At 35.8% G+C, this 15559-nt stretch overlaps 1 protein-coding gene and 1 pseudogene across 1 annotated transcript in view; both read right to left on the bottom strand.

Annotated features, from left to right (window-relative positions):
- The window catches only part of DCBLD2 (discoidin, CUB and LCCL domain containing 2), an 87321-nt gene that overhangs the window by 29817 nt on the left and 41945 nt on the right, over positions 1-15559 (bottom strand). Inside the window, exon 3 of the mRNA XM_089910447.1 lies at positions 8934-9071. Within this exon, the coding sequence (XP_089766573.1) occupies positions 8934-9071 (138 nt within the window). The remainder of the gene's footprint in view (positions 1-8933; positions 9072-15559) is intronic.
- Positions 9069-12533, bottom strand: LOC111181158 (geranylgeranyl transferase type-2 subunit beta-like; annotated as a pseudogene).

The raw sequence follows: 15559 nt of genomic DNA on the forward strand, positions 1-15559 counted from the left end.
TTGGGAGCTCGGAGTCTTAACCACTGCCGGGGAAGTCCCTAACCCAATTTTAAAAGGAGCAAAGGATCTGAATAGACAGTTCTCCAATGAAGATATACAAATGGCTAATAAGCACATGAAAAGATACTCAACATGATTAAGTATCAGGGAAATAATAATAAAAATTACAGTGAGATACCATTTTATACCCACTAGGATGACTAGAATCAAAAAAACAGGTAACAAGTGTTGGCAAGGATGTGGAGAAACTGGAACCCTCATATATTGCTAGTGGAATTGTGAAATGGTGCAACTGCTTTGGAAAATGGTCTGTCAGTGCCTTAAAAGGGTAAATACAGAGGCACCATATGACCCAGCAATTCCACTACCAGGCATATACCCATGAAAATTTAGAACATGTGTCCATACAACACGTGTACACAAATGTTCATCAACTGATGAATGGGTAAACAAAATGTGAAAGAAGTGGTATATTCATAAAATGAAATATTACCTGGCAATAAAAAGTAAGTGCTCATACATGCTACAACATGGATCAACTTTGAAAACATGCTAAGTGAAAGAAGCCAGTCACAAAAGAGCACATATTACATGATTTCATTTATATGAAATATCCAGAATAGCAAATTGAGAGAAATAAAAGTAGATTAGTGGTAACCTAGGACTGGAGGGGGTTAAAGATTAGCGAATGGGTAGTGATTATTACTTGATTATTACTGACTACAGGGTTTCTTTTGTGGTGATGAAAACTGTCTAAAACTGACTGTGGTGATAACTGCACAACCCTAAATATACTGAAAATCAATGAACTGTATATTTTAAGTAGATGAATTGTACGGTATGCGAATTATCTCAATAAAACTATTATTAAAATCTTAAAAACAAGAAAGAAAAAGAAGCTATCATAGAAGTAGTAATAATTTCCTTTCATATACAGCATATTTGCATTGATGGATGAAATAAACTTAGTAAAAGACAGAGCCAGGATTGGCAGTTTGTTTATTTATTCATTTGTTCATGCATTCAACAGTTTTTAATAAGTATGTATTATGATCAGATGTTCTTCTAGGTGCTATAGATGGAGCAAAGAACAATCAGACAAAAATCCCTGCATATATGAAGTGTACCTCCTGTGGGGGTAAGAAAAAATAAACAATGTAAATTAGAAAAATATATAGTGTATTAGTCAATAATAAATACACAAGAAAAATAAAGGAAGGAAGTTAGGGAAAGTTAAGGGGTTGCAATTTTAAGTAGAGTGGTCAGGGTAGGCCTTACTGAGAAGGAAGCATTTGAATAAAACTCTAAAATAGGTGAGGGAGTGAGGTATCAGGTATGTGGATAACAGAGAACAGTCAAAGGGAATCACAAAGGCCCTCAGAAGGAAGTGTGCCCAGCATTGTTGAGGCCAGAGTGAACAAGGGGAAGACAAGTAAGAGATGAAGCCAAACGAGTCATGAGAAGCCATATCCTAATGGCGTCTTGGAGGTAAGGACACTGGGCAGAATGAGATGGGACCTTCGATTTAATAGGATCTCACTGATCACTGGGTTGAGAGTAGACTGAAGGGGAGAAGGGGCAGAAACAAAGGTCAGGGAGGAATCTCTTGCCATAACTGAGGTAAAAGTTGATGGTAACGTGAACTAGTTTAGCAGTGGAGGCCAAGAGATGTAGTCAAATTCTGATATATGTACATATATATTCAGAGAGGTGGTGATGGATGTGAAGTTTGAGACAGAGTCAAAGATAACTTGAAGGTTTCTGACCTGCGGTAATTAAAAGTATGCATTCCACGTAAAGTGCTTAGGGCAGTGATTATAATAGTAAGTGCTGATAAAGTACTCATTGTCAGCTCAATTATCAAGCTGGATCCACTCTAACACAATACTAGCACACAATACTAGAAATTCAGTGATATATGTTCACAGTGAAGAGCAGTATTAAATTCACTCAGTTCTCAACTAAGAGCTTCTGGATGGGAATTTTTTTTTTTTTGGTAATTTTACTCCAATATTTAATACATACAAAAGAATACTTATAACATATACATTACTACACGAAACACCAAATATACTGTGAACTTCATTTGGGTGCTCTGGACAGCAGGGAATGGCAGCAGTAGTAGTACGTAGAACGCCCTCAGGGATTCTGCTGAAGCTCACAGCACTCTATTCCCTCATTTCCCCCGCGCGGCCCAAAGAAGAGGTGGCATCTACAGTGCACATTCTACACTAGTTTTAGCAGCAGATTCTAACCCAAAGTGAGTGTGATCATAATCCCTATAAAAAGAGCTGCTCTAACATCTGCTTTCCTTAACCTCAGAAGGCTTTAAAGAGGAGGCAGGCCTCCATTGGGTTTTGAAGGCAGGATTATGTGACCATGAGGAAGAGCACAAGGAAAATACGAAAACAAAGATGAGCCAATAATCAACAACAGGATGACAGATTTCAGGGTTTTCTTAATGAAGACATCAACATCAGATTTTCTAAGACAGCTCTAACTTAGTTAGCAATATTACTATGAGGCATAATTGATATCCTATACACAGGGTTTTATTTAAAGTACAATTAAAATTTTTTCTAATATATAGTAACTGCATAGGCTTGGGAACTTCCTAGTTATTCCATGAAATATTTTTTAAAACATGATACCTAATGTTAACCCACATGTAATACCATGAAAATATGATATTTTATAAGTTCACAAATAATAAAAAATATCAGCATATTGGCTACTAACTTAGAAATATTTTTGATTGACAGCACTGTCTATTCCTGAGATTAAAGGATTGTGAAAGAGATTTAGATTTTCCCCCAATTAATACTCTGTTTTGTGCTCTTGAATAAATTGAAAAGACTCTCAGCAGTGTCAGTACCCATCACTTACGAGAGTATATCACCAACTATATTAGCTGCAGGGTATAATTTTTGTCCAGCTGAAGCCATTTACTTCTGAGGGAAGGGATGCTTGAGTGCCTTTATTTATTCTAACTCAAGGAAGCATAAAGCACTGTAACTAAGTAATTATATTTACCAGAAAGAAGAAAATACACAAAGCAAGGCAATGTATACTACAAATTCTTCTCCTTTATTTGCTCTGAAATTCTTTTAAATAACAAATTCCCCAGAAACTGAAGGGACCCGAGGTCATTCTTTCCCAATTCTCACTTTGTCAGCAACCTTGCATTGCAGGTGTACAGATAGCTACTTTGTTCAAGAGCTAGAGGATGTGGGACAAGGCTCATCTTTCTGCTAAATTCTTGTGGCAATATTATTGTGTGACCTTGGGAATAATTCTTTGTTTCCACGATAGGAACCTGGCACTGATTTGTACCATGTGCAATCTAGTGAAGGGAAATTTACATATATAATAAAACATAATTTACCGTGATTCAGCATCAACTAACATTTACTAAGTGGCAGATAATTTATGTGGTATTTTACATCTAATCTCCTTTTACATACTGAGAATAGAGAATAAATCTTGTTTCTCTTAGAAATATTACAATGCCATCTATGGAAGCTGAGTCCACAAAAGGAGCTCAGGGAAAATGTTCTCAGATGAAAACATTCAATTTTTTTTTTTTCACAGATGATGTAGGCATGGCTCAGTTGCCTAAGCAATAAGTCAAATAGGCTACAAGCTACATATGGATAGATCAAACCCTCTCCACACCTAAATTCCTATATACTAAAAAATGAATATAAGACATATTAAAGACATTATAAGACATATTGAAATAACATAAGACATCTTATATTAAAATATAAGAGACATTAAAAATATTAAAGATTGTAAGACACATTAAAATTCTTTTGTAACCTAGTATCGAGGACACTAATAATATCTTAGTAAGAGTAGCAGTGAATGAATTTGTCCCCCAGATAGCACAAACACATACTTAGCCCCTTAAAAGAATTGCTAACTTACTAAAAAAAACAAAAAAAACAAAACACATAGAAAACACTTAAAATCATTAAGGTGCTCTTGAGGTTATCTGTCAGTCTGAAATAAACTCTGTCTCATAAAGGTGAATTGCCTCTTTGGGTTATACCACCTTAACAAATTAATTCTGTTTATAAATTTCTCTGCAAAATTGGTAACACTTTATTCATCAGCACCTTTGCTGTACAAGTTGACATCAAAATACAGGTTTTTTCTGCATGTATACACACAAACACTATACATATTCATTTGTGTATAAATAAGGACAAACCTAAAAATATGCATGTAAACTGAGACTTCATTAATAAAATCTTACTAAATAGTTTAAAAGTTTTAAAACGTTTGCCAGACACAACAACAAAAATTAGGAACACAACAGAAAAACTAAAAATAGAAACATAGCTAAGTGTAGCACTCAAAACAGAAAGGATGCTATAAAATTACTGTACAATTAAGGTAGCAAAAAATCTAAGGAATTCATGCTCTATTTTCAAAACCAAAAACATCCCATGCAGGAAAAAAACAACCAGTTACAGAAATCTGGACTCTATTAGAAAGGAGTTCTCTATTCCGCCCCTATGTTTCATTTACAAGTTAATATAATCCGATGGAAGATGGAAGAAATGGAAAATATTTGCAAAAAAATGTGGTTAAAGAATGTAGCAATTAAAACCTTTTATACTATCGGTGTTAAGTCTAAAAATAACCCAGCATATAGCAATAATAACCCTGTCAAATGGGAATATTTGTCAGGCTCAGCTGTCCCCAAGTCCTAAGCACATTGTCAGGAGGCAATGAATAAACAAGTGTTTATGAGTTCCAATTAGGCAGCATGTTAATACATCTACATTGGATCATTTTATTTCACGTAATTTTAAACTAGCTCCTGTTTTTTCCTAAAAAAATAAAGGCAAACTTTAGAGTGACCAATACAAAATTCTGGATTGGTAAAATTTGAAGTAATGAGGTTTAACATTACTTTTTAAGTGATAATTCATGTTCTAAAAAAGGAATATCAGACTATCACTTTTCAGCTGGTCATATACATATATATATGTGTACACACACACAGATACACACCCCGCCCCAAATTGATGGCACATAACAAACAGAGGCTGCCTTAAAAGACCTGAAGCTATCAATGCAAATGCAGACATGCCTTCTGAGCTCATTGTTCCGTAACTAAAATTACCTAAAAAATTATTGCCCAGAGTCATCCTAGAAATGTTGAGCTTTTCTTAGAAAGTGGTTAATGTTGAACAGATTCAAAACCAGGAATTTAGAGCAAATCACCTATAAAATTTATTTTATTTTTCAAGTCCAGTGGTAACTACTGATTTTTACATTTACATTTTAGAATGAAAATGTCGGTATCATTTATTATTCTGGATTAAAAGATCTGAGTTACTGAGTCTGGACCTGTGAGTGGCTGGCTTTGCCTCTCTCAGTAAGACCAGCAGTAACTAAGGAGTTTCTCTCTACAGAACTTCTAAACAGTGGTTGCTAATATGTTGCCCAGGATATGTCTAGGATCCACGTACATCTTCATTTTCAGATGAAAATTTCAATTTCAGAAAGTCTAGTTCGAATCTGATGGAATTATACCAACTCAGAGTAAATTACTAATCCTCTAATTATTACTGAAGTGTTGATTAATATTTTTATCTGTCTTTCTTTGCTACTCAATAGAAACAGGAAAACTTCCTTTCACTGGTGGATAAAATCTTTCAAAAATGAGGTTTCCAGGTGAAAATTAAAAGTGGTAATTGTCAATGTAAAAGACTGGAAACTACTGCTCAAAGATCATTAAAAATAACAGAGAGGAATAAAACCATTAAAGTTATAAAAACTAGACCCTAAAGTGAAGAGCACACCAGGTACGGTGCTCCAGACATCACCGAGGCACTGTAGCAGCTCAGCACCTCATCCAAGAGGCTTCTTTGTGTCTGAAGCCTCTTACTTCAACATAAACTCAGGTAGAATGAATATTAATCCTTTGAAATGTTTCCCTGTAGAAGATATGTCTGGTTCAAAAGTCTTTAAAAAGAATTAAATTAGAATCTGGCCTAATTCTGGAGCTACTTTTATAGCAAGATCTCTTAATTTGGTCATCTCTGATCCAGTCCCCTCTAAACAGCCTCTTACCTGGCTTCCCTACAATTCCTCCTCTCTCTCCTGGGCCCGTTCTTCACAGATCAGGGAATCGTAAAAACAAAAACATAAATCCAGTCACATCACTACCCTGCTCTAACAGCTTCCATGTACTTTTTTTGGGATAAAACTCCAACCCTTACATTTTCTGCAAGGCCCTGAATAATGTGACTTACCACTCATTCATTTCACCCCAGCTGTGCTGGTTATTTTTCCAGTTCCTCCAAAGCTCCTTCCCACCCTAAGGCCTTTGCACCTGCTGCTCTCTTCCCTACAATGTTCTTCCCTGTATGTCTGGAACCTCCAATTAATCCTTTGGTTCTGGGCTCAGGAGTGGTTTCTTCAGGAGAGCTTTGCTCTTCACCAATCTTCTACTCCCTGCACCCTTCTGGCCTCCCATTATTTGAATGTTTCCTTCATCATACTTATTATAACTGCAATTAAGTAACCATGTGTTTAATGCCTTTTTCCAACCCTGTACTGTAAGCCCTGTGAAGGTGTGATTGCGTCTGTCTCATTTACTGCTGCTTTCCCGGTGCCAGGCCTATTGCAAGAAATAAGGCACTGAAGGGAATATAATTTTGCAATGGGCTCTTGTAAGAAGTAATGAAAATTAGTCTATCTTACACAAAATCATGGCTGTATCAACCACACATCACACTATAACGTTAACAAGTCTTTGTGACAGTTTAACAAACGACGAAGCCAGTGAAGCAAGATTTTTCACAACTTTTTCATTCCCAAATACTCTAAACCATTAACTAGGTTATTAAGCTGGGGACATGTAGTGATGTTCCTTGAAAATATTCATGGAATTCAGTGTGGCAGCTAAGTTTCCTGGATGGAAACAAACTGAGACTCTCAACCAAAGTGCACCAGCCTTCAAATGAATGAGCCATTACAAGAAATTATGTCTGAAAGGCCACCCAAGAAGAAGTAATATGAAATTCAACCAGTGTTCTCTTGAACTTAGCCAATTCACTTCAAATGAAACAAATGCTTGATGGATGGGTAAGAACGCACAAAAACATTAAGAAAAAATTCAGGAGCAAGCTGTGAGATGAGGATTTCCCAAGATGATTATGACTTTGTAAAGTGTTACTATAAAGAAGTTCCTGATTAAGGTGGATATTTCGAAAACATCTTTGGAAGCTAAGAGTCATCTAAAATAGTGACATAGCCATTTTAAATCTGGCATAGATGTATATAAGTCTACAATATACTGATTGTGGTATCTGAGATGATTGTCAATTCTTAAGAAACTCTAAAAAGGGCATTTAGGTTTCCGTGGATCAAAAGCTCCATAATTTAAATATCCAATGTAAGAAACTTTTTTTTGTAAAGAGGAGATACTTATTTTCCAGAAACCTTTAACTCAATAAATAACAAACAGAGAAAGGGGAAAATATGAAAACACAAAATAAATAATTTAACCTGATACTGCGACCAGGAAACTTAAGAAGAATAAGAAGCAAAGTAATTATCTTCTATCCTCTCACCCATCAACCCAAGACTTTCACAAAGTAAAACCGAAAGGATGGAAAGCTATCATTTCACTCTGTGTTTTCTACCTTACTCTTCTGATGGTGGCGGGCGGGGCAGGAGTGGGGAAAGTGAGATGTGTGTGTGTACAGTAGTCAAAGGGGGGAAACTAACATTTGTCTTCTGCCTACTATGTTATGTGCCTACAGACACTAAACATGTATTATTAGATTTAGTCCTCACAACTAACCCATTTACAGATGAAACTGACAGAGGTGAAATGACTGGTCAGAGGTCACTTGCTTAGTACACGGCAATGGCAGGCTTTGATTCCAGGGCTACCTAGTGCCCCTTCTACAACACCACACTGCCTTAGTTTTCCTCGTTCTGTCAAATATATTAATTGTTCATTTAGCATAACATTTCCAGTTGTTTTCTTTCCATTATTCCATTCAAATGAGTTTTCTTTTTCACTCTGAGGGATTTTATTAGTCTTCAAACATTGTTCCATAGCTTAGAAATTAAGGGAAAGTAGACCTTTTTCACATAGAACAGCTCTCCTCTCTCACACTCCTAATGAAACTTTAATGAGACAGATAGTGTGTATCTATTTCACTTAATAGCCTTGCTTTTAATTCCCCCCTTCAGATTCTAAATATTAACAATCTAGAAAATATCTCATGTTTATCTTGTAGTGTCTCAGAGAGCACTCCCCAGGTTGTTCCTGATGCTATGCAAGTCTCTTCTTTGAAAATAATGGTAATATGGTTTTTAACACAGTAAGATGAAGTGGTAAACTGTGGATAATAAAGCTTTAAATTGATACATTTCAGTAACTGATTTTTTTTTTGTGATACGTGGGCCTCTCACTGCCGTGGCCTCTCCTGCCGCGGCCTCTCCCGCCGTGGAGCACAGGCTCCGGACGCGCAGGCCCAGCAGCCATGGCTCACGGGCCCAGCCACTCCGCGGCATGTGGGATCTTCCCAGACCGGAGCACGAACCCGTGTCCCCTGCCTCGGCTGGCAGACTCTCAACCACTGTGCAACCAGGGAAGCCCCACTGATAGATATTTTAAAGTTATTATCATCTGTGTTCCAATCTTATAAAGGTGGAAAACTTAATATTTCTTCTACTAAGGAAAGGTAAGTATATAAAAAGACTTTATATAAAGTTAATATACTTAATTTTTAAAATTCTGAAACCAATCTAATTTTGTCAGATTTATGTATGTGGTATTAACTGTTCAGTCTTCCTACTGTATTCCAAACTCAGGTAACAGGTACTCAAAGAAAACATTGCATTTTTGTTTTCAGAAACTGTAAAATGTGGGAATCATGATATAAAGTGAAAATTACCTTGCTTATCTATAACCGAGTATGAAGCCAAAAATCCTCGTCCAGAAACATGAATTCCACTCATGAACAGCACTGTAATTTCATTGCTTTCTGACTCAATTGAATGGTTCATTTGCAACCCCAGACCACAGTACTTGCCTAGGAATCAAAGACAAGCAGATATTTGGTGTGATTCATGAAGTCAATAATATTTACAATGCAGGTAAAAGAATCATAATAATATACCAAACTGGGCATTAAATTAATCTAAAATGACTAGAATGTTCAATGATGAAAAACTCACATTACTCTGGAGAGAAAAAAAATTCCAACTAGTAACTGTTCAAATGATTCAAAAGGAAAAACAGTGTATACAGGCATCACTGACCTTATAATGACTCAGTTTCCTGTGAAATATATTTATACTCTTTAAAACTGTGACAAGGAATTTAAAAAATTAACTTAAAGCATTTCATGCAGGCAGGTGGCTCATAAGTGAATTGACAGTCAAGCAGTAGTATTCTTAACATGTTCCCCAAGGGGGAACAGATTCTTGAGCTCCGGGCACCCCTTAAACCTTTTACAGACCTTCTCAAGTTTTCTTCCAAGAATTGTTGGACTTCTGTCAACCCCTTTAGGTGATCATATCTAGTCCTACAGCTTTAACTGTGATATGACAATTCACATTTATACCTCTACATAGCCTCTTCCTTGAACTTCAGATGCATGTATCTAACTGCCTACCAACTTTTATCCTTTAATGTCTAACAGACATGTAAAAAATAACATATCCTCCCTCAGTACAGATCTAAGTTTATTAAGATAAAAGGGCAGAAAAAAATTAGAGCAAGATATCCACCAATAACTAATAAAAATGGGTTTTTCTTTTTCTTTTTTTATTCCCAAATTTCAGCCATTTATTTTTTTTCATCTTTTAATTCATATGGGGTTCATCAATTCTTTATCAGTTAACATTCTCATTGACAAAGACCAATTTATATTAACTATAGTTATATATAACATATCAAGGGAGTACATGGGAAAATCAGAACACAAGACTTCATCAGCTAAATAGAGTTCAACTCAGTTTGCTGTTATGGAGACAAACAAGATAAATACATTGAAGCATAAACAAAATATTACGCTCAGAATAACAGCATTCCAGAAGGAAATGGAAAGCTGAAGATACAATAAACGTCTCTAATTTACAATATGTATAATTATATAATTTATTAAAATCAACACAATTCATGTACAAAATATTAACATGGCAGCCATTAAGTTTGTTAAGCACTTCAAATACTGAAATGTTAAAACAGTAAAACTACACTAAGCACCTTTTGCATCAAGGGATCTAATCTAACTCACTAGTTCAGGTTGAACATTCACTCTCCGAAGTATTTCTTCAGGCATGCAAAAAACAGGGCTAACAGCTTTAATCTGTTCTTCTCCCAAAAGTGACAATCCAGCAATTCCAAATAGAGTGTGAAAAGGATCTACCACATCTCCTGGCCTGTCCACAAATCCTCCCGTTTCTTCATCTTGACATGCTAAAATGAAACTGCGCAGTTTCTCTCTGTCAATCCAATGAAGCCTTCCAATTATCTTTAGGGAAGCCAACACCCACCAAGAATAGCATACATCTGGTAACTTCTCTGGCCTTCCATTGAGTCCACCTGATGGAAGCTGTCGTTCACAAAGCCACCAACCAAGTAAATCAGAATTTACTCGATGCAACTGACTAGTAATAGCCAGGAATCCTGCCCAGCATGGGATTCAGAACCTGGCCTGCAACCAAATCCACCATCAAAGTTCATACATGATAAATTCGATTGCCTTTTCCACATTAATAGCATCCAGCTTCCCCAATAGAGCCAAAGTTGCCACCGCACAAAAAGAGAATCTTGTGTTGATTTCTCCCTATTATATAAAAGTAGATTTTCACATCCCATGAAACAGCTGGACTCTCCTGCCTGCACTGCATTCAGCCCTTATCTTTTAAACTGGCCCCCTCTGTTCCAGTACTCCTGTATGCTGATATAACTAGCACAGTGCATGCTGGAACTTCCAGCAGACGATTAACTCCAGCTAGACCAGCTGCTTAGTGGGACCCCAAATATCTCCAGTGAAAGAACCATCTTCTTTCTGTAGACTCTGAACATATTCCACAACTTTATTTACATCAATAACATTAATACTATCATAGAGAGTAAGAATCTGGACAGCACTAAGAGTGTACAAAAGATGAGGATCATGTCCAATACAAGCACTTATTCCACCACACTCGTGTTGACAAGACTTAATAAATGTCAGAATTTCTTCTCTATTCATGCGATGTAGCTGTCCCATGAGATCCATTACAGTCAGACCCCAATAGATGCCACTCATTCTCAAATATTCAGACATACAGTATTCGTAATCATCTTTGAGCCACAGGATGCTATATAATCTGCAAGCTTCTCCACTAATACGGTGTCGGGTGCATCTGACTTGATAATAACATCCTTCTGTGGTGTGCCCATGTCTGAGACCGAAAAAAGCAAAAATGGGTTTTTCTTATGTGCCTGGTAACTTTAACAAATTCTGAATAAAAAGTTCTAAAAATATTTTAAGTTGAACAACATCACTTGAATTAGAGTAATGTGAACTTCCATAGATATCATTTTCAAGGACTATACATTTTCATGTGAGTAGAAAATGCTAAATAATCAACCAAAACCCCCCATCAGAACTGGTAAGGGAGATAAGGTCACAAGGTTGATATACAAGTCAATTGTAAACAATAACCTAATCAAAATGGGCAGAAGACCTAAATAGACATTTCTCCAAAGAAGACATACAGATGGCCAACAGGCACACGAAAAGATGCTCAACACTACTAATTACTAGAGAAATGCAAATCAAAACTACAATGAGGTATCACCTCACACCTGTCAGAATGATATCATCAAAAAATCTACAAATAATAAATGCTGGAGAGGGTGTGAAGAAAAGGGAACCCTCCTACACTGCTGGTGGGAATGTAAATTGGTGCAGCCACTATGGAAAACTGTAAAATAGAGCTACCATATGATTCAGCAATCTCACTCCTGGTAACATATCCAGAAAAGATGAAAACTGTAATTTGAAAAGATACATGCACCTCCCTCCCCCCGCCAACGTTCATAATATAGCAGCACTATTTACAATAGCCAAGACACAGAAGCAACCTAAGCATCTGTCAACAAATGAATGGATAAAGAAGATGTGGTATGGGACTTCGCTTGTGGTCCAGTGGTAAAGAATCCACCTTCCAATGCAGGGGACGCGGGTTCCATCCCTGGTCGGGGAACTAAGGTCCCAAATGCCACAGGGCAACTAAGCCCGCGTGCCTCAACGATTGAGCCTGCGTGCTGCAAACTACAGAGCCCAGGCACTCTGGAGCCCAAGCACTCTGGAGTCCATGTGCCCTGGAGCCCACACACCACAACTAGAGACAGAAAACCCACAGGCCACTAGAGAGAGAAGCCCACACGCTGCAACAAAGACCCGACACAGCCAGAAAAAAAAAAAAAAAAAAAAGAAAGAAAAAAAGACAAAAAAAGAGACGTGGGTGGTATGTATGTGTATGTGTATACACACACACACCACACACACACACACACACACACACACACACACAATGGAATATTACTCAGCCAAAAAAGAATGAAATATTGCCACCTGCAGCAACCTAGAGAATATCATACTAACTGAAGTCAGAAAGACAAATACATGATATCACTTATATGAGGAATCTAAAAAATAATACAAATGAATTCATTATAAAACAGAAACAGACTCAGACACAGTAAACAAACTTATGGTTACCAAAGGGGAGAGAGAGGTGGGGAGGGAAAAATTAGGAGTATGGGATTAACAAATACAAACTACTACTGTATATAAAGTAGATAAGCAACAAAGATTTACTGTGTAGCACACGGAATTATACTCAAAATCTTGTAACAGCCTATAATGGAATATAATTTGCAAAAAACAAAACCTGTGAATCACTATGCTGTACACCTGGAAACTAACATAATATTGTAAATCAACTATACTTCAATTTTAAAAAATCAATTTTATTTCCATAAACTAGTGACAATCTGAAATGAAAATTTTAAAGCTTAATTTATAATAGCAACAAAAAGATTAACTATTTAGATACATTTAAAAAAAAGAAATTCAAAACCTGTACATTAAAATATGCAAAGCTGCTGAAAAAAATTAAAGAACTAAATAAATCAGGAGATATACCAAGTTCATGGACTAGAAGATTCAATATTGTTAAGATGTCAGTTCTCCCCAAATTGATCTACTGATTCAATGCAATCCATATCAAAATCTTAGGTTTAAAAAAAAAAAAAAAAAATCTTAGGTTTTTTTTTTTTTTAGAAATTAACAAGTTGAACCTAAAATGTATATGGAAATGCAAAGGACATAGAATAGCCAAAATAATTTTAGTAAAGAAGACAGTAGAGAGACTTACATTACCTGCTTTTAAACTTACTATATAAAACTACAGTAATCAAGAAGAGTGTGGCATCATTGTAAGGGCAAATATCTACATTAATCTGAATGGAGCAGAAGAGAGTCCAGAAATGAACCTACTTACAACTATCAACTGATTTCTGACAAAAGTGTCAACAGGGAAAGAACAGTCGTTTCAACAAATGTACTAAGCCAGTTGGATATCAATATGAAAAAACAACTTAGAACTTCACAATATACACAAAAATTAAGTCAAAATGGATCATAGATTTAACTCTAAGAGCTAACCTTATAAAACTCTTACAAGAAGACATAAAAGAAAACTTTGTGACTTTGGGTTAGGCAAGGATTTCTTAGATTCAAAACCGAAAGCATAATCCATTGAAGAAAAATATTAATAATTAGGATTTTATCAAAATTTTAAATGTTTGCTCTTTAAAAGACACCATTAAGAAAATGAAAAAAACGACAGGTTAAGAAAAATATTTGCAAAACATTAATCTGATAAAGACCTCACATCTGAAATGTGTAAAAAACTCCTGTAACTCAATCAATCCAATTTTTTTAAATGGGCAAAAGATTTAAACAGACACTTTAACAAAGAAGACACACTCAAGGCAAATAAGCACATGAAAAGGTGCTCAACAGTATTAGTCATTAAAGAAATGCATTATTAAAACTAATGAGGAGATACCACTACATACCCACTAGATTAGCTATAATCAAAAAGACTGACAAAACCAAATATTGGTAAGAATGTGGAGAAACTGAAACCTTCATACACTGATGATGGTATCATAAAGGGCACAGCCATTTTTGGAAAACAATTTTGGCAGTTTCTTAACATGTTAAACATAAAATATACATATCATACATTTCATACAACCCAACAATTCCACTTCTAGTTATCTTTTATTTGCCCAAAACAAAAATGATGAACCTCAAAAACATTATGCTAAATAGAAGAAGCCATTTATGATATTTCTAGAAAAGGCAAAAAAAAAGATAAAACATAGGATCAGTGGCTGCTTGGGACCAGGGGTGAAGTGGGAACTGACTCTAAATGGGCACAAGGGAACTTTTTGGTGTGATGGAAATTTCTAAACCTGCATTTTAGTGATGTTCACCCAGCTATATAAATATACTAAAACTCATCAAACTATACATTTAAAATAGGTGAAATTTATGGTATATAAATTGTATCTCGATAAAGCTTTCAAAATAAATGCAAACATTAAAACAATTTTTATTGTGAGGTGTTTTGCACAAAGAAAAACTAGGTCACAGAATCAGACACAGCAGAACAAGAACTTCAGAGATCTATTCCATGCCCCTTCTGACAGCTGAAAAAACTGAATACCAAACATCAAGGTGTGCATACACGCACGCGTGTACACACACACACACACACACACACACACAGGTCTTAGGTGTTTGCTATGGTGTTCAATATAAAATATATGTCTTGCCCATCCTTTCTTTCTTTATTTTTTTTTTTAAATATTTATTTATTCAGCTGTGCCGGGTCTCAGTTGCAGCACTCCGGCTCTTTGTTGCCGAGTGCCGGATCTTTATTTGCAGCATGCAAACTCCTAGTTGCGGCATGTGGGATCTAGTTTCCTACCAGGGATTGAACCCGGGTCCCACGCATTGGTAGCGTGGAGTCTTAGCCACTGTACCACCAGGGAAGTCCTTGCTCATTCTTTCTTTAAAAACACCTACTGTGCAAAAAAAAAAAAAAAAAAAAGCCTTCTATTGCTAAATATGGAATGCAATTTAAATATAGCTATCAATATTTTTAACTTTCAAGTAAAACAACAAAGAACCCTATAACAGTTATTATCTGAATATACAAGAAGAAAAGATGATTAAGTCTTTAGATTGTTTAATACTAAATAACTTAGAAACAGTCTGGTAAATAGGACAAATATTAAATACTGTATTATTTTTGAATATTAAAAAATAATGACCTAATATTAAAACAGAGCAATATAATATGTACTTCATGTTATTCCAAATATTATCTCAAATACTAAAAATATTAGACATTGTATAATTTGTTAGCAAAACCAAATGTGTGCAGAGCCAGGGCCCATCACATTAAATCTTAAGGCCCAGTGGGAATAGGTAAAAGGAAG

This window comes from Delphinapterus leucas, chromosome 4, assembly GCF_059928025.1.
Source record: "Delphinapterus leucas isolate spDelLeu-1000000601 "Yukka" chromosome 4, BTC_Dleu_Yukka2, whole genome shotgun sequence".
NCBI lineage: Eukaryota > Metazoa > Chordata > Mammalia > Artiodactyla > Monodontidae > Delphinapterus > Delphinapterus leucas.